The sequence below is a fragment of the Marmota monax genome, unplaced genomic scaffold (assembly GCF_021218885.2).
Source record: "Marmota monax isolate L192 unplaced genomic scaffold, Marmota_monax_Labrador192_F-V1.1 WCK01_AAM20220418_F8-fsc00077, whole genome shotgun sequence".
NCBI classification, from domain to species: domain Eukaryota; kingdom Metazoa; phylum Chordata; class Mammalia; order Rodentia; family Sciuridae; genus Marmota; species Marmota monax.
The window spans coordinates 2,092,853-2,110,932 of NW_026694610.1; the positions used below are offsets into that span (position 1 = coordinate 2,092,853).

The following is an 18,080-nucleotide window of genomic DNA, read 5'->3' on the forward strand; positions in this document are numbered from 1 at the left end:
TTAAAAGCCCTGCTTTTACCTTTTCTCCCTTATTCCATTTTATTCTCTACTCAGATACTATTCCTCAGCACATAAACAGAGTATTACAATGAACATACACTTCCATGAAATGTGGTACTACAAAAAGTAAAGTATGAAAAGATAAAGACTGACTTTAAACTCTAGTTGATATACTAGACTATAAGTCAAAAGCCCTAGATCTCAGATATAATGGAAAAGTATACAGAAGACAATGCATTTAGGATATACAGTGTAGATGTTACTGAGGATGACAGCTTCATTTTAAATAACAGAGTCCAAGCATATAAGCAAAAGTATCCAAACACTAAATATATAATTCTTTCATAATTAGCTCTAAACATCTTAAAATGGTAGAGTATTATTAAAAATTGTATTTTTAATAGCCTTAGATATTTCTTTCAGAGATTAGCAGCTGCCTTATTGAACATTTTATTTGCCCATTTTACCCTTTAAATGCCAAAATCTAGTGTAATTGGCATTATTTTAAGTAGCATTTACTTGTATTAGTAGATGTATTTAGTCAATCTGACAAGCTGTATATTCAAGCCCATATTCAGATTCAAGACATCAGAGGAGAAAAGGATTCAAATAATATTCAGGGAAGTATGCTAAATGTCAGAATTGGGTGAGTTGATTGGAGGTTCAGTAAAAAAGTCAAGGATTATCCCAAATTTCTAGTTTAGGCAACTGAGCTGAAGAAAGAAACATTAAATTACTTCACATATTTTTAAGAAGAATAATTTCTTTTTGGACATGAGTGGATAAAAGGGAACTGAAGAATAAGCTCAGATTTTGAATTTCTAGTATTATGGGACTATCAGGAGGTACCTGGTCGAGAGCTGGATCTGGGACTCAGGAGAGGAATACACTCAGGAGCTAGATTTGTGAGTCATCAGCACAGAGGTAGCATGTAATAAGTCATGTGAATCAATGAGATCAACAGGAAGAGTAAATAGAACTAAGTCTGAAGAATCACCTTGGGAATACAAATATTTAAAGGGATAGACAGTGGAGAAAGAACTTTTTGGCAAAGAATATAAAGAGAGGTCAAAGACATAGGGGAGTAGCAAGAGAATATATCCCTGAACCCAAAAGAGAGAACTTTTTCAAAAAGAGATGGAGGATCAAATAAAATGAGCAGAAAATTGACTCTTTTCTCATCATGCCCTCCTCTTCAGCAAATAGCACTGCTTCTCCAACTTTAATCATTACAAGAGGGGCGATGACTGTTTTTCACTATAACCCATGCTATACTTTTAGCATAAATTTATAAACACTAACCTTTAAAGCAAAATGTGAACTCAGTTTTTAAAATGAGTTAATTATCATACCATCCCTCATTTCTTGTTCTAGTCTCTACATGCTAAATGTTCAAAAACACACAATGCTACTTAATTATAATGAAAAAGAAAACACTGCCTTGTTCACCTGCTAGGTAGAGCACAGAAACCCTAACAGCATCTACTAATACAAGTAAATGCTACTTAAAAATAATGCCAATTACACAAGATTTTGGCAGGTAAAGGGTAAAATGGGCAAATAAAATGTTCAATAAGGCAGCTGCTAAGCTCTGAAAGAAATATCTGAGGCTATTAAAAATACCATTTTTAATAATACTCTTTGATCTGAGTAGCACATTAAATACAATTTCAAAATTTAGTCACCAACAAACTACTGAAATATGCAGAAACATGAATGACTCTCAAAAGACATTTGCTAACTGAAAAAAAGACACAAAAAGGCTGTATACTATATGATTCCATTACACCACATTCTAGAAAAGGCAAACCATAGGGACCAAAATCAGAAACTGTTTACAAAGGGACACAAGGAAACTTAAATTTTATAATTTTAAAAAATGTAGTCATCTAATCACTATTTTTTAAAATTTTTTTTCATTTGTAGATGGACACAATACCTTTATTTTATTTATTTATTTTTATGTGATGCTGAGGATCCAACCCAGTGCCTCACACATGCTAAGCAAGCACTCTACCACTGAGCCACAACCCCAGCACCTCTAATCATTATTTTAATTATCATTTTAATGTGCTATATTTCTCATTAACTTATCTGCATTACTATATATTATACTTAAATTAACATAGAATTTGAAATTATAATAAATCTATCTTCAGATTAAAACAAAGTAATAGTTACCAACCCTCTTGAAATAAACCCAAGTAGCTTACACTCAATTATATCAATGGACCAGAATTTAAAAAAAAAAAAAAAAAAAAAAAAATTTCCTATAATTCATAGTCCTAACAGCTGAAAAAGGAACTGTTTTAAATTTTTCATTATTTTTATATACAAGTTATATATCATGTATGTATGTAGTGTCAGGTGTATATATGTAAATAAAATATTCTAACTCCATATGTAAGAGGACCCAAGGACCTACATTTAAGAAAATTATATTTTGAAATTAACAGAAATATAGTGGTCATTCACTAATATATCTTAAAGATATACCTTTAAGAAACATCACACAGGGCTGGGGATGTTCAGTGGTGGAGCACATGCCTAGCATGCACAAAGGTCCTTAGCTTCTATCCCGATCCCGGTTCGAAAAAGGAGGAGGAGGAAATATCAAGAAATCTACAGCTCAATTTGAGCTAATCAATTCAACAAAAGCTTATTGTATAGCTAAAACAAGAAAAGCACTGTATGACTGACATAGGAACAATTATTTGATCAAGAAGTATAAGTAATAAATTGTATAAATACTATAATGGAATAAGTGATCATGGAAACTTTCACACAAAAAACTATGCTTTACTTTTCTCCTTACAAAAAAAATTTCTGGTCCTTGAAGAGACATTTTGAAAAGTAATGCATGTCCATAGAAAAAATGTAGAAACACTACACAAATTTACATTTTCATGGTTAATGTCAATGTTTTTTCATCAGATTTTCAAAATTACTTTTGGTTGTAGATAGACACAATACCTCTATTTTATTAATTTATTTTTATGTGGTACTGAGAATCAAACCCAGTGCCTCACACGCGTTAGGCAAGTGTTCTACCATTGAGCCACAACTCCAGCCCATCAGCAGCAGTATTTTGAATTCATAAAGATCTCAGAATTTAAGGCCTTTCAAATTACTCTAGATTTCATCAGGGAAAGTAACATGTTACAAGACCATTCACATTAACTATGGACATCAACAAACACCTGTATTTCACATGCTATGTAAAAATTGACAAAGATGAAAAGAACAAGGACAAGGACAAGGACAGCGGAGCATGGTGGTGCATGCCTGTAATCCCAGCAGCTCAGGAGGCTTAGGCAGGAGTTCAAAGTCAGCCTCAGAAAAAAGTGAGGTGCTAAACAACTCTGTGTAGACCCTGTCTCTAAATAAAATACAAAAAATAGGGCTGGGGATGTGGATCAGTGGTTGAGTGCCCCTGAGTTCAATCCCTGGTACAGCCCACTGCCCCCCCCCAAAAAAAAAGAAAGGGACGTGGACAGAGAAAGGGAGAGCAATGTAAGAAAAGGGAAAGAATAAAAGAATTAGTGGAGATATATATCATCTAAGTCAGGATAACCTGAGGGAGGTTATGGGATAAATATTGTATACTTGATTCCTTTCTCAAAAGGGAAATGATGATCTCAACAGAAGTTTTTAGGCCATTACATTTCAACATTCAATATTAAGAGTCTTCTGAGGCATAAGCAGAACCTCAATGAAAACTGTTTTTCATGTGCAACAATTTTTTAAGACTGGTATTAATAATAATAATGTAAGGTGCTATCCCTAATTTAAACCCATGTAAAATTTCAACTTAGCCATCAACAAGGAAAAACTAAATTATATATAGCCTACACTCAGATGATTGATTTCTTTAGCTAATATTAGCAACCCACAATTCTATTAGAAGACAACTAAAAGTAAGTTTTAAAATACTGAAGTGTTTTAAAAGGGTTGCCTGACAGTAGTGTTGAGAAAATGCAGTGATGTATTTCTTTGCTAGGAAGGACATTTTTGTTTTCCAAATAACAAATTAAATATCATAAAGATTATATCTTTAAAGTAAACTGTAGTTTGAATTTCAATAATGTATTAGTGTTTTGAACACTATTAGATTTAAGGTTATCTACAACAGTAAGTAATTTTTAAAATAATGGTCAAATATGTATTTCATTTGCCCAAGATTTCACAATTCTTTAGAATTGAGAAGACAAGTGACCTAAATATGTTAACTCCAACAAAAAGGAATCTAGCATTTCAAAATTTGTTACAGCTTCTGAATTTCTCAGGAAAGGTAAAATTTTAATAAATTAATACTGCCGATTTCATGTTTCTAGGTGCTGAAAAGGTGTTTCCTTTCTGCCAAAAGGTAAATATATACAAAAGAAAACTTTAAAGGAGTTTGGTGTGTCTGTTCAACGATATTTTCACACATTCAAGATGGCAAAGAAATTTACCTACATGAATTATTTAAAAAATGTAATGTATTTTTTTTTTGGGGGGGGGGGTTCTTTTAATGCTTAACATTTTCAGAAAAAAGAAACCGAAGAATCACAATAGTCATGAAAATAAAGTGGATTTGCAAAATATTCTGAGGTTATATATTCTATTGCTACATGTATTTACTATATTCCAGAATTATATATTTAAACATAAATTTTATTTAAATGCATATTGTACACACAGACATACATTAGATAGATTTAACAAAAAATTTTTAAAGACTACAATTGAATAACAAACCAGCTACAACTGAACAAAATTATTCTGAGAGGCCAGGAACATAGCTCAGAGATACAGTTAATGCTTAGCATGCATGAAGCCCTGGATTAGATTCCCATCATCAAAAACTAACAACAGCAAAAAATCTCTTTATAATAAACAAGAAAAACAGTCTGCTTACTTTATATCCAAACTCATTCTTTGTGTCAAAATTTGTATGATAAATCTCAAAGAGACAGGGAATGGGAAGAATAGAGGTATTTTATAATTAGACATATTTGGATTAGAATTCTATCTAGATGCTAGATTTGCCACTAAGGAAGGACAAGCTTCCTGGACATGATGAGCTTTAATTTTCCTATCTGCAAAATGAGAACACTATAACTTCACTGGGTAACTGGGAGGCTCAAATCATGATAGTAAAAGCACCAACTCCAGAGTCCATTCTCTACTTTCTTGCAATTATTAGCTGTGTGACTTTGGGCTTGTCATTTAACCATTCCAATAAGTCAGTTTTATCATAGACCTACCCTTATATTGTACCTTGAAGAATTGAGAAAATTCATGTAAGTACCTGACACATAAAATCACTCAATGATACTACATATCACAAATGTAAAAACACTCAACACAATGTCTGATACAAAAAGATCTTACTAAGTCCTAATTTCCTTACTATATTTAAAAACTCAAACTCACCTCCAAAAATGAACTTTCATAATAGGATAAGTAAAGAACTGTATCAACTGTTCTAAGAGGTAATCACAAAAGGGTTTCCCATAAGGTTATTATGCAATGGTAATAGCTCTGGAATAAGTATACAAACTCCCCAGTTGATTACTTTGAAAGGATCAAAATTCTTTTGCTATGTAAATATTGGAATTTAAAGTTATTAGTCATACTAATTTATTAATTCATCTACTATAATTGGTTGTACATATTTTTATAAATTAAATCATTTCCTAAAGCTGAATTTTCCGTGAAAATAGATGCATATAAAAAAATTAAGTAAAAATATTCACAGACATCTTAATAAAAGATAACAAAGATTTCTGATCTCAAAAACAGAATATGTACAAGATATACAGCCTGAATTCTATTCCAGTTTCTTTCTCTCAAGTATGTATCTCTAACAAAATGACATTTAAGCCAATCAACCGAGCAACCAAAGGTAAGATTTTGTTAAAACTAGAAATGCAGAACCCTGAAATCCTTAAAAATAAATGTATACCAGACTAATCATTTACTAACTGTAAGACTACAGGCAATTTTCTGATGCCTTTCCAGCCTCAGTTTCTTCATTTGTAAACTGTGGTTAATAACTGTTTCTACTCATGGGCTTGCAAGAAGAATTAAATGAGGTAATAATATGAAGGGTATACTTAAAGTAATTCCTAGTAAATAATATGCCCTCAAATTTTATGGGGTAAAAATCTTAGCTGGCAATGGTATATCATGAAATAATCTAATATCACTTTGGGAAAAGAAGGGAATATGCCTTAAAATATAATGCAGTCTCACAAAACTCAATTCATTAAAACTGACTCCAGATTTACACCAAAACAAGTATCTAAAATCACATTTGTTACTTAACTTACTCGGGCAAAATATTCTAGGTACATAAAATTCCCCTTAAAATTATAATGAGGGCCTGAAATTAAGATACCTGGTTATAAAGGTTATTTTTAAATCAACTAGAACCACTGTAATTCTACTTATGTTCATTTTTTAAAAGAAAATTTTAAAAACCAAATGTTTCAGGAAACCTTACATATTGTTTACAACATATATAATTAATCACTTACATTCCCTCACAGGGACATATAAAAATAAAAGCAGTCATTTAAATACCAAACATATACATACAAGTTCAGGTTTTTTAATATGAAAGTACTATTTTAATACAAGGAAAATACAAGCAAACAGATACCATCCCTCTTTTGAAAAAAATGGAAAAGTATCTTAAGCTCATATAATTTAAAAAGTCACAAATGGTATTAGTGTTAACACTCAGCAATACCTAGTTTCAAAATTAGAGCTCAGACATTTCTTAAAGCAACATACTCTAATAAAAAAATTAATGTCAGAGAACTCCTTCAACTGACTCACTACAAGCAGCTACACAAATCACGTGGTCTCTAAGTGTCAAGTTTTTCATCAAAAAATAGAAATCATGCTGGTCACTTCTCTCACAGGAATATGAGAATATTTATAAATGGACTCAGATCACCTTGAAAGGGACCAATTAAAAATGCAAAGAATTATAAATGACAACTGCTGAAAACAGGAAAAACTGCTTAAAAATGAATTTTAAAATGATTTTTAAAGGCTGTAAGACCATAAGTTATCCCCAAAGTCAACTTATTATGCTTAAGATATTAAAATAATCTTCAACTAAACAGTTCAACTAAACTTCAACTAAGCATCTTCAACTAAACAGTTAATTATCGAACTTCTATAAAGGTACTTAGACAGGAATTTCCTATATATTTTATAGCAAATAAACATGATAAACAAAATTAAAAGTACATTTTTCTAAAAGGAAATTTTATTTTATTTCTTTTATTTACCCCACCTCCCAATCAGTTAAAAGGAGAGTTAAATGCAATTATAGAAAACTCAAACTTAATTTTTATTTACTCTCCCATTGAAAATTATGCATCTTATTTTGAAAAAACTTAAAAAATAGCACAATAGGCCATGTCAAAATCTGATTTAGTTGGTTCTTGTGTTTCTATGACAATTTGATGATGGATTGGTACCAAAAACCAAATAGGAAGTTAGTTTAAGAAGCCTTAGAAACTACGTTTGAATCAGGCAGTCCTGCTCCCCAAAAAGGAGAAAACTGTTCAAACTGTTATATCTTCGTTCAGAATATTTTTGAAATTTAGTAGTGATTACTGTTGCAGAACCAAAAGTTTGTTTGCTATCATATTAAAAACTTTCATTTATCATTCCTCAAAAGAATTTCAAATTGTCACTTTTCTACAAATACAATTTTTTTTCTTCTTTTAAGGTTTAAACAGTAATATAATGATTCCTAGCAGAGATTCAAAAATGCACTCAACTTTAGTAAACAAAGTTGAATGCTTTAAAAATACCTCTCAAAGCACTGAAATATTAAGTATTTAATGTTGGACATTGATTCACTAGATTTCCAATATTTAAAATTACTTTCTTTTCAAATTATGTAAGTTATTGGTAACTGCAGATTCGAGAAAAACCACATTCATGAGATTTCCTTTAGGTACATTAGTAAATATTTCTCCAAAAACAGTAACTAGAATTATAAGATTACTGGGAACACTTACTGGTTGTCTCTTTTAACTGACTTTTTTAAAAATGAAAAGCAAGATTAACCACTGGTGATTAGCTCAACCAATACAGCAAAAGTACAACATAGTGAAACAAATTATTCTCTCTCACCAAGTTATCAAAAATTTAGAGTTCAAGTTTAGGTTTTGTGTTTTCACCTTTAAAAATGACCTCTTTAATTGGGTTGAGCGAAACCAAAAATATTTTCAAATGTACTTTGAAGAAATGATTATGCTATCTTAATGAAAGTTATCACACAACCTGTATTACTTACAAATTATTAAGTATGTAGATGTGGGAAAATAAAATAAGAGGAACCAATTAACTATAATTTAATTCCAAAGACTCAAGGAAAAAAAAAAATCAATTATATAAACTGATAACGCACTGATTTCAAACATCTGCAAAAGGCTCCCTTTAACTATAAAACTTTAAAAATAAGTTGCTTCTGTTGATGAAAACGAAGCAAGAAAACTCTTTGCATTTTCTTTAGTGGAAATATGTTCATCCCTTGACATTCATCTCAGTATTTTAATTAAATAAAAGTTGTAAAGATGATCACAGAAACATATGAGGGCTTTTAAAACATTTATAATGAAGCACCTACCCGCCCCCCCACCCCACCCCAAATCAAACCCTCTGTTTTTTGAAGACGGGAAGTGTTCCTCTCTGCATTCCCTCCCTGGCAATCCCCCCACCCGCAAGCCCCCCACCCGCTGTAGGCCTGAGGCCCCGTAGCAAACAGTGTCTAACAGGAGCAGGCAGCACAAAGACAGGAATGGGAGATTAGTGGGAGGGAGGGAGGCCGGGATTGGGGCTCAGCAGGAGCTTCAGGCTTTTTAAAATTCAAACTGCTCCCTGACCAATACAAATCACGGACACGCTACTGACTACTACACGGATTTATAGCATTAAAAACATGCCTAGTACGTGACAGCTATATTAACTTCACTCTTTTTAACATTTATCCGATCGTTTGCAGGAAATGTGGAACAATTTATTGTAAGCAGGATGCTAAACTCAAAAATAACCTCCAGAAAAGTTACTTATTCTACAGTGACAATAAAAATTTAATAAGACACAAAAAATTTGAACCAATGTAACACCCACTAGTAAAACAAGGGACTTTATTGAGCAGTGTTGCTTCATTTTAACCAATGAGAGTTTTCCTTCAGCGAATATGAAACAAAGTATCAAAAGAGACTAACAGAGGTACATGCATTTTTCTATACAATTTGTATGACTGAGGACTTTTAAATTAGTGTTTCCCCTTTAACACAATCTACATTACCAAGGCCTCCATAAACAGGCTCCAAACACTTAACTTACTCGTGAACTAGAACTTGTTAAGATAGAACTGATATTTTTCTCCAGCATTTACAGATACATTTGACCTATTAAAATGACACCTCTCTCATTACACAGTCAAACATCATGGCACAAACAGCCAATGACAATCCTGGGACCTCAAGAAGATCTGCCCTGACATGAAAGGATGGTACCTTCTACATTTTTTTTTTAACCTCCTAAGGATTTTAAGTATAACTTAATTTCTATCCTTTAAAAGAAAAGAAACTGGTTTTAGCCTTCTGTTGGCACAATGCTCAGAACATTTAAAATTCTTTGTATGCTTGCACACGTTTAGGTCAGTAAGTACCTGAGTGTTTTATGTATAGTTGTTTAAAATTGTCCTTACATAACGCATACAAATATAAAGTGGGAGAGTAAACCTGTCAAGTACTTTATACTTGTCTCTGAATAAAAAGTCCATGTGCAACACACACTGTCAAACAACACAAAAAGCTGGGGGGGGGGGGGTTGTGTAGTGTCTACTACACCATGGTTTTCTATATTAAATATTCATGTGGACGATCTTATTCTTTCAAAAAGAAAATGAGTCTTTATTAACTTTCCAATGTCCAAAACAAGTTTTTAAAAGAGAAAGAATTACCACCGTATCCGTGTCTGAGTATTTACATTTGTCTCACTAACTGAAACTACTTCCTCCCTTCATGGGGTCACAGGGGGAAGAAGGGGGGTTGTTTGTTTCACTGGGACGTTCCCCACTCCGGGACCGGGAAAGTTGTAAATATGGGGACGATCGGGGCACATTTGCTGTTAGTTGTATTGTTTCCGCCTCCTCGCTAGCTACGGCTCCTCTCCCGGGCGAGGCCTGTCACCGACCAGCAGTCGCTCCGCTCAGCCCGGAGCTCTCCTAATCCCCGAGCTCAAGTAGATTCCGCTGGCCCGCGGCCTGCACTCTCCGCCGGGCCTACGCCTCCCCGGCCGCCCGGCAGGAGCCCAGTCCCCGTCACCGGAGCCGGCAGGGAGAAGGTACAAAACCACCGCCACCCAGGGCGGCTGCCACCAGAGAGAAGCGAACTCTCGACTCGCCCGTGGAAGAGACCTGGGGCCGCTAAGGAAACGGCTGGGAGGGGAGCGAGGAGGAGAGACGCTGAGGACCTGGCGCCGCCGCCGCCGCCGCCGCCGAAATAAAGAGCAGGAATTTACCTGGGCGAATCGGCGTCTGAATCCGAGGGGAGGCCGAGGCCGCTGTGGCGAGAGACTATAATCCGGGCCGGGAGGGGGGGTGGCTACGGCTCCTCTTCCGTCTCCTCAGTGCGGGGAACATGTAGAGCCGGGGGGAGACCAGCCGAGAAGACAAATCGCTGCTTCTTCCTCCTCCTCCTCCTTCTCCCACATAGAAACACTCACAAACACCCGACCAGGGGCCCGAGCTACCGGGGGGGCATCGCCACGGACCCGGGAACCAATCCTCCTGTCGGCGGGGGCGTCCCTCCCTGCGGCTTGGTGGTGTCGGGTGAGTCGGTACCGACGGAGGGAGGGGGGGGAGGGCGGGGGGAAGGAGCCCTGTGTGTGTCTCTCTCTCGTTCCGTCTCTCCCTCTCAGAACAAAATGCCGACCGGAAGTGCAGCTGCAGGAATGACTCCCTCCGCCGGCGCCAAACACTAACAACCACCCCCTCTTCCCCACTCCACTTCCGCCACCGCCGCCGCCGCCGCCGCCGCCGCCGCCGCTCGGGCTCGCGTCTCCGCCTCGCCGCGCAGCACCCGAGCCCGGCCGGGACCAGAAGCCCGGCGGCAGCACCTCGTTTCTACGCCCTGCTGCACTGGGCGGCTGTGGATGTTGTTCTTATTGTCGATCCTGCGGGGCTGCGTCTGCGCTGCGGCTCGGGGCCGGCTCTCACGGGCTTTATTTTCCAGCAGGCCGACAGCAGCCGGGCCGAGTCCTGCTGTGGTCGTGTGCGTGGGGGAGCTCAGGCCCAGAGGGCCTTCCAGGCCGCGGGCGGCGGCGGGTGAAGGCCGCGCTTGTGTCCCCTGGTCGCTGTCTTTAGCTGTAGGGAGTCAAGCTTTGGGCGGCCACGCAGAGGACGCCGGCGATTCCACGGCGATGGTGCATTTTTTTAAGTGGTGTGCCTGCAGCCGAGAGGATGGATGTATCAAATACCTTCTCTTTCTCAAAGGCCAGACTTTGTGCCCTCCTGTGGGTTATTTCTGCGGCTTAAGGATGCAATCCTTGAAGGCGAAGAAGACTCCCAGCTGGATTGAGTTGGAATCGTGTTTGTGATGCATTTGTTTATGGAAATATGTAGTCGCTGCTGGACTTGCTTTTTGTTGGTGGTTCTGATTCTTCCCTAACTGTCAGGCCAAGGCCTGTAGGCGACGCTGTGCGAGCGAGGAGCGGCTGGCGACGGAGCCGGCTCCGGGCCCGGCGTCCAGGTGTGGGTGGAGCCGAGCGCTGGGAGCGCGGGGGCCGCGGGCTGGCTGGGGCCGGCGGACTTCGGACGTTTTCCTCAGTTGAACACACTGAGGCACTGGACGAGGCTGGAGTACAACCTGTGATTATACGTACCCTACCGTACCCGTTGTAGTCTTATTGTAAAACAAGAAGTAACGTCATCGTGCCTCAGATCTCTGTTCTGTTTATTTGTGTAGATGAAAAGGGGCTATTCAGGTAAAAAGTGCAGTAGGTAAGCGGGTTTTAAACAGGACGAAATTTGTCATCTCAGCGAATCCAGTTAAGTTAATTGTGTTTATAGATGTCAACACGCCTAAAGTCGGGGAAGCTTGCCTACACGTTAGCCTTTGCCTCCGAAGTCAAGGAGGGGACTGAGATCTTCCGCTCCTTTGCCATAGTCACTGTCGTGGCTTCCCTTCTCGTCCGTGGATGCCTAACTGCCAAAGCCTTGACCTCCGCCGGGAGGGGCCTGCGCTGTGGGGGGGGGGGGTGTGCCTCTGCTGTTGTCTCTGCGGGGGGTCACTTTCCCAAGCATCCAGAGGGCTCTCATCTTCAGGGTTCTGCTCAAATGTCATCTCCGGGGCCACGGTTTAAAGGGTAGATTTCCCTGCCTCCTTTCTGGCTTTATCCTTCCGATACTATGGATCTTTCTTGCTTGTCTTATTCTCTTTCCCCAGTAGATGGTTAAGCTCCAGGAGGACGGGAGGTTTTATTTTTCTCCGCTGGTATTATGTTCAGCGGCTAGAATGATGCCACACGATAGATGCTTTTGATACCCTTCCCCCTTATTTCTGCGCTGTATCCTGTAATAAGTACTTACGCTGTAGAGAAGTTTATGAAAGATGGTGAAAAGTGGAAACAATATTTAGACAGAAAAATGGAAGCTTATTACAGAGTTCTGGAAAAAAAGCGATCGCTTCTACCGCTACAGCACCAGGAGCCCACAAATGTGATCATTATTTGATTTTAGGTCTTTGTAAATAGTCATGCTAGAGAACTGTGTTTAGGAGATCCTGTGATCATATCTGTAGTGTGCTAATTCAATTTATTGTGTTTCCTGGGTCTCTCAAACTGCATTCTTCATCCTGCCACCTTTTTTGGAAAATACATACTATTTTCACTGAACTGAAGTTTGAGAATTTGGTTGGCTCGGCCCAAATCCAGCACTACTGGAAAAGTTCATTCAGCAAGTCTTTTATTGGGCATAAAATGTTTGCCAGCACAGTGATTCAAAAGGTGTGTACTTCTGAGGTTAGGAGACCTTATATAAAGGATCACACATGGCTACTACTTATGTTTTCAAATAAAGCAAAAGCTAGAGATTTATTTTTAGTTTCTTCAAAAGAAAAGGTTCAGTGAAAGCTGAGGTCAGATATTTAAATATACCATTTAGTTTGCTGTTTGTTTATAGTTACTTACCTGTTGGCACCTGGAATAGCAATATAATAATTGAAAATGATTTTTTAAAACTATAAAATGTGAGAAATTCTATTTCATAGTAGCTAGGAAACCAAGCTTTTTAAATTGAAATAAGTCAATATACTAGTAACTAGAAGCTATATATAAGTGTCTGGTTATGCTGTTAGAAATTTTCATGTTTCATTTACTGATTTTTTTGGAGAAGACAAGACAACCTGGGCAGATATTTTACAAGTATTAATACATCAATTAAACATTGTTATATTCTTCTAATAGTCTATTCATTATAGGTTTACCCGTTAATTTTAAAAATAGCTTTAAGTAATATACAAGTAACTCAGAATCTGTTTTTCAGTTTCAAAATACAATTACAGTTTGCTTATGGAAGCACAATTACTTTTCTGTATATTTTCTTAAATGTTACTGATGAACTAATAATTTTGCATGTCTAGGGAACAGTAGTAGATAAACTTCGTGGTACAAAGTCTTGACATTATTTTAACATTCAATCTAAAGTTTTAATTTAAAATCTTATTGTTTTTTGTTTCTTCCCTCACACATTTAAATATACTGGTAAGAACTTATTTGGTGCTAATCAACCTTATGCTAGGCCCCTGATATAAAATAATGAGTGAAAACTGACATGGTCATTGCCTTCAAGGGTTTTTTGTGTGTATTTATGTGTGATATATGTATATGTAAGTATGGTGTATATATATATCACACATAAATATATATTATGTATATATATAATATATACTTTTTTATACAAAATTTTTCTAGATATTAGAATGGAAAAAATTGTTTCAGTGCCTATCAGTATTTCCTGTCAAATCAACTAGTATTTTGCTTGCTTAAATTTAGGTATCCAAGTTGAGATCTTATAAATAATAGTGATTTCTTGATTTCATTGTCTTTTTTTCATTTTTACTTATTTACTGCTTCCTAATACCATCAGTTTGTTTAATTTTTATATTTTTCAGTCTTTTATGTCCAAAAGCACTTCATTTTGGGTGGTGTTGTATTTCACTGTTATATCCTTGTCAATTTTAGTTTGGAAGGTAACCTGATCTTTAATCTGATCTAATATTGTCTCCTTGCTTTAAGGAATAAGTTGTATGGCTCAGTTTTATTTGCGGTGAATATTCCTGGATATTTTCATATGTATTTTTGATCAATGAATTATAATTTAATTTTTAAAAATTTAAATGAATTTTAAGTATCTGTATTAAATGAATTTAACTATCTGTATTAAATATCATTACCAAAAATTGACACAACTGACAAATTATGAATTATTATTTTTACTGAATAATATTCAAGATAAATGCAATTTGATATGAAATGATAGGGATAAAAAAAATTTAGAAAATTGTGTATTTTATGCCTGCCAGTTATCCTTTGTTAGTGATAAAATTATCTCTAACAGGAATAAATTTTAAAAATTGAGGAAAGGCAAAAGATTATGTATGTTTTGGAGATTAGACTCCTAAATTATTTCATATTTAGGATAATTAAATTACTTTCAAGTAATTTGATGAAGAGTTTATTCAGGATGCAGATTTTGAGGGCAGACTGTAGAAATATCCAATGACTTAAATGTTTCATGTTTTTTTAAAATTAAGTACCTTAATCAATTTGTGGTAGTATTTGAGACTTATTTAATGTGTTTATCTATTTGTTTGGATTATATTAATTTTTCTCCCGTGAATGTCTTCAGTTCATCTTAGTCTTCTATTCTGGCCTGTATTCTGGTCTTAAAGAATAAGCTTTGGCTGGGTGGTGTGGCATAGACCTGTAATCCCAGTGGCTCCAGAGACTGAGGCAGGAGGATCACACTTTCGAAGTCAGCCTCAGCAACTTCAGTGAGGCCCTAAGCAACTTAGTGAGACCCTGTCTCAAAATAAAAAATAAAAAGGGCTGGGGATGTGACTCAATGGTTAAGCACCCCTGGGTTGAACCCCAAGTAAGTACCCCCTCAAAAAAAAGTTTTGTCCTTTCATTAATCTTTCTCTATGGGTTTTATTATCTATCTATACCTTATGTTTCTAAAAGTGACCAGTTACATGTTATACTCCATGTTTCACTGAACAATGCTGTAGGATAGGGTCCTTAAAAATGCATCTCTGAAATACAATTTCAACATAAAGTTATTTAAACTGCCCTTTTGCATAGATTAGTTTGTAGTCAAAAAGTGTCTGCCCTAGACTAGTGTTTTAAACTATTGGTCATGAACCATAATATAACATGAAAGTAATTTAGTGGGTTGTGACTAGCATTTTTTATTTAAAATACAAAAAAGAAAAGAGTACCTCAAAGATGGTAAAAGTATTTTTTAATAAACATTTTGTGTGTGTTTGCTGCCTTGTAAAAGGATTTCTTACACTGGGTTAAAGGCAAAAAAAAAAAAAAAGGAAATTTTTATTTTTGTTAATTTCAGTAGTTCATGTTTTTTACAGTTTAGTTTCTACACTTCATGTCTTTCGTTACTCGTCCCCCTTAGAAAATGGAAAAAGAGGAATGTTAGAAATTTCTGATTGAAATCAGACATTTTAGAGGAAGCACTATGATATTTTAGTGATTTGATACTGGTTTCAGAAAGATGATCTTAAGATAAAGAGTAGGAAATAAAATTAGGTTGTTAAAATGCCAAATATAGTTGGATTCTAAGGAGGAATTTTTTTCTAGTGTATTTACATTTGGTGTATTTAGATTTTTGACTTATGTATCTGTTCTAGATTTTCTAATCTAACATTTCTGATACAGCAAAATAATAAATGTGAGGCAAAAGATATTTTTATTTCATCCCAGCTTTCCTTCAAATTTAAAACAAGTGTTTATTAATCACAGAGCAAAGCAAATTGCCATCTTGGAATGAAAAAAAAATCTTACCAAAAAGAATGAAAGAAGGACTTTGTTATATTGAAATGTTCTGATAAAGTTTAAACATTACTATCACCTTTTTTTTTTTGCTATGTGTAGATTTCAGTATTGTGCATTTTATTTAAAAGCATTAATAAGAATTTTGTTTTTTGGACATGATGCCAGGTCCCTTTAAGTGATAAGTCCTAGGATGGTTAAAACCTTAGCTAGATAAAAATTACTAGAGAGTTAGCGAAAGAACTTCTAATTCAATTATTGAGCCAAATTTTCACCCATGCAATACATGACCTATTAAACTTTGAAACAAATATATTACTGACCAGCAGGGGGAGTCAAATCAGTCTTTAAAAGTGGGAGTAGAAAGGAAAGGAAGACCACATGACTTCCTGTTTTGAATTAACTGTTGTAGCAGCTGTTTTCTTTGAGTTTAGTCTAACAAAAAGCAAGGAAGGAGAGAAAGCCTACCAATGTATCAAATGTGGGTGGGGTGACAATTCTAAGCAAGGAGAGACTGGCTGTCAATATATCATATGTGGATAAAGTGGTAATTTTAAATGTCAAAATTACCTGTAGAAAGCAAATTGAAAAAAAATATACTTGTGTTCAAATTAAGGACAGACCATAGAAGAATCTTTGGCATGAAAGAAAGTTCTTTTAAAACCAGATGATGAAAACTGAACAAGTAAAATACGCAAACATTAAGGTACTGATTTTCTTCCTATGGATGGTGAAATGTGAATTAGAACAAAACAAAAGCTCCTCAATCATTAAGCAAAGAAACTCAAATAGAAATTTAAAACTGGGAACGTGTCAGTATAATAATCTAAGATAGAAAAACAGAAAACAATGACAGTCATGATGAACTGCAACCCAGATGTAACGGTGAACATTCTTAGTAATTCTATATTTATTTAAAGCTGAAATTGGATTCTTGAAAGGCTTGTTTAAAAATAAAGTATGTACAAATAAATAGATTGAACTTATGTTAGAGTTATATGCACTTAATCTAAGAAACATGGGATATGTTTTGGTAGAAAAGTGTTACAGTGAAGTAAAATAATGATGTTTCACTATAAAATAGAGAATAGAATTGTTTCCACTACCCTTTATAACCATTGCAAAGAATGTAACACCTTTTTTTATGAAAAATATTTACAGGAATACAGTAGCTAACTTCACTGTTAGTTTATTTATTATCTTCTAGGAGCCTCAGAATGCCTCAGAGAATGGATTAAATGAATAGAGATGATCTCTCTATTATTATTTGAAGTTTCTAAAAAACCTGGGTGTTCGATAACATTTGTCAAAATAAAATTAAAGACCCAAGCATTTTTTAGTTAAATTAATAAACAGAATTATAGTAGCCTAGTCCTTAGTCATTACAAGGTTTATGGAAACACTGTCCAAATCAGGACAAAGGATCCAGGCAAGCTTTAGCCATATATATATATATATATATGTAGGTATGTATGTATGTATTTTTTTAACTTATGTTTATTCATTCCAAAAATCTATTTCTTGAGTACTTAATGTTTTCATAAGACATGAAGCATATCTTCATTATGAACTAGACAAAATTAAGTCTTTTTGAAAGATTTAATTTCATTGATATGTGACCAGTCATACAAATTCAATATGCAATCACTAACTCTAAGTAAATGGTACTTAGAAGCAAATCATTAAGTAGTGTACTAGAAGGTATACAGTAAACCTCTGGCAGGTCAGTTCTTTTATAATGCTATGTTATAATGTACTGATGTTATTTTACATATTGGCATCTGGTGTCAAGTCAGTTCTAATCATGGCAGTGATATCTAAAACAAATTCATCTCATATCGGTCCTAAAGTAATTTTAATGCCCAAAACGCAAATAAACAAGTATTCCTACTTCTATTTATATGTTTCCATTAAATATAAGTTGTGATGAATGCAGGCTATTAGGATTCTATGAACAGCCTGAGCTTTTAAAATTATATTTTAATTTT

At 35.4% G+C, this 18,080-nt stretch overlaps 2 protein-coding genes across 3 annotated transcripts in view; one reads left to right on the forward strand and one right to left on the reverse strand.

Annotated features, from left to right (window-relative positions):
- Positions 1-10,683, reverse strand: part of Nipbl (NIPBL cohesin loading factor) — a 177,595-nt gene extending 166,912 nt beyond the window's left edge. For both annotated transcript variants that reach the window (XM_046422262.2, XM_046422263.2), the window contains exon 1: positions 10,546-10,683. The gene's annotated coding sequence lies outside the window, so the exon portion shown is untranslated. The remainder of the gene's footprint in view (positions 1-10,545) is intronic.
- On the forward strand, positions 5,857-17,988 carry LOC124077770 (uncharacterized). The gene is made up of 5 exons (XM_046422287.2): positions 5,857-5,890; positions 9,017-9,036; positions 10,183-10,430; positions 10,533-10,855; positions 10,945-17,988. The coding sequence occupies exons 1-5, from the start codon at positions 5,857-5,859 to the stop codon at positions 11,352-11,354; spliced, it is 1,035 nt and encodes a 344-aa protein (XP_046278243.1). The 3' UTR covers positions 11,355-17,988.
- The last annotated feature ends 92 nt before the right edge of the window (positions 17,989-18,080 follow it).

What these genes read in the sequence shown, in the direction of transcription:
- LOC124077770 (XM_046422287.2), top strand. Translation starts at nt 5,857, where the DNA reads ATGACATTTAAGCCAATCAACCGAGCAACCAAAG. An exon ending in GAAATGTGGAACAATTTATT is followed by an intron (nt 9,037 to 10,182) that starts GTAAGCAGGATG and finishes CCTCCTCGCTAG; the next exon opens with CTACGGCTCCTCTCCCGGGC. An exon ending in AGCGAACTCTCGACTCGCCC is followed by an intron (nt 10,431 to 10,532) that starts GTGGAAGAGACC and finishes GCCGAAATAAAG; the next exon opens with AGCAGGAATTTACCTGGGCG.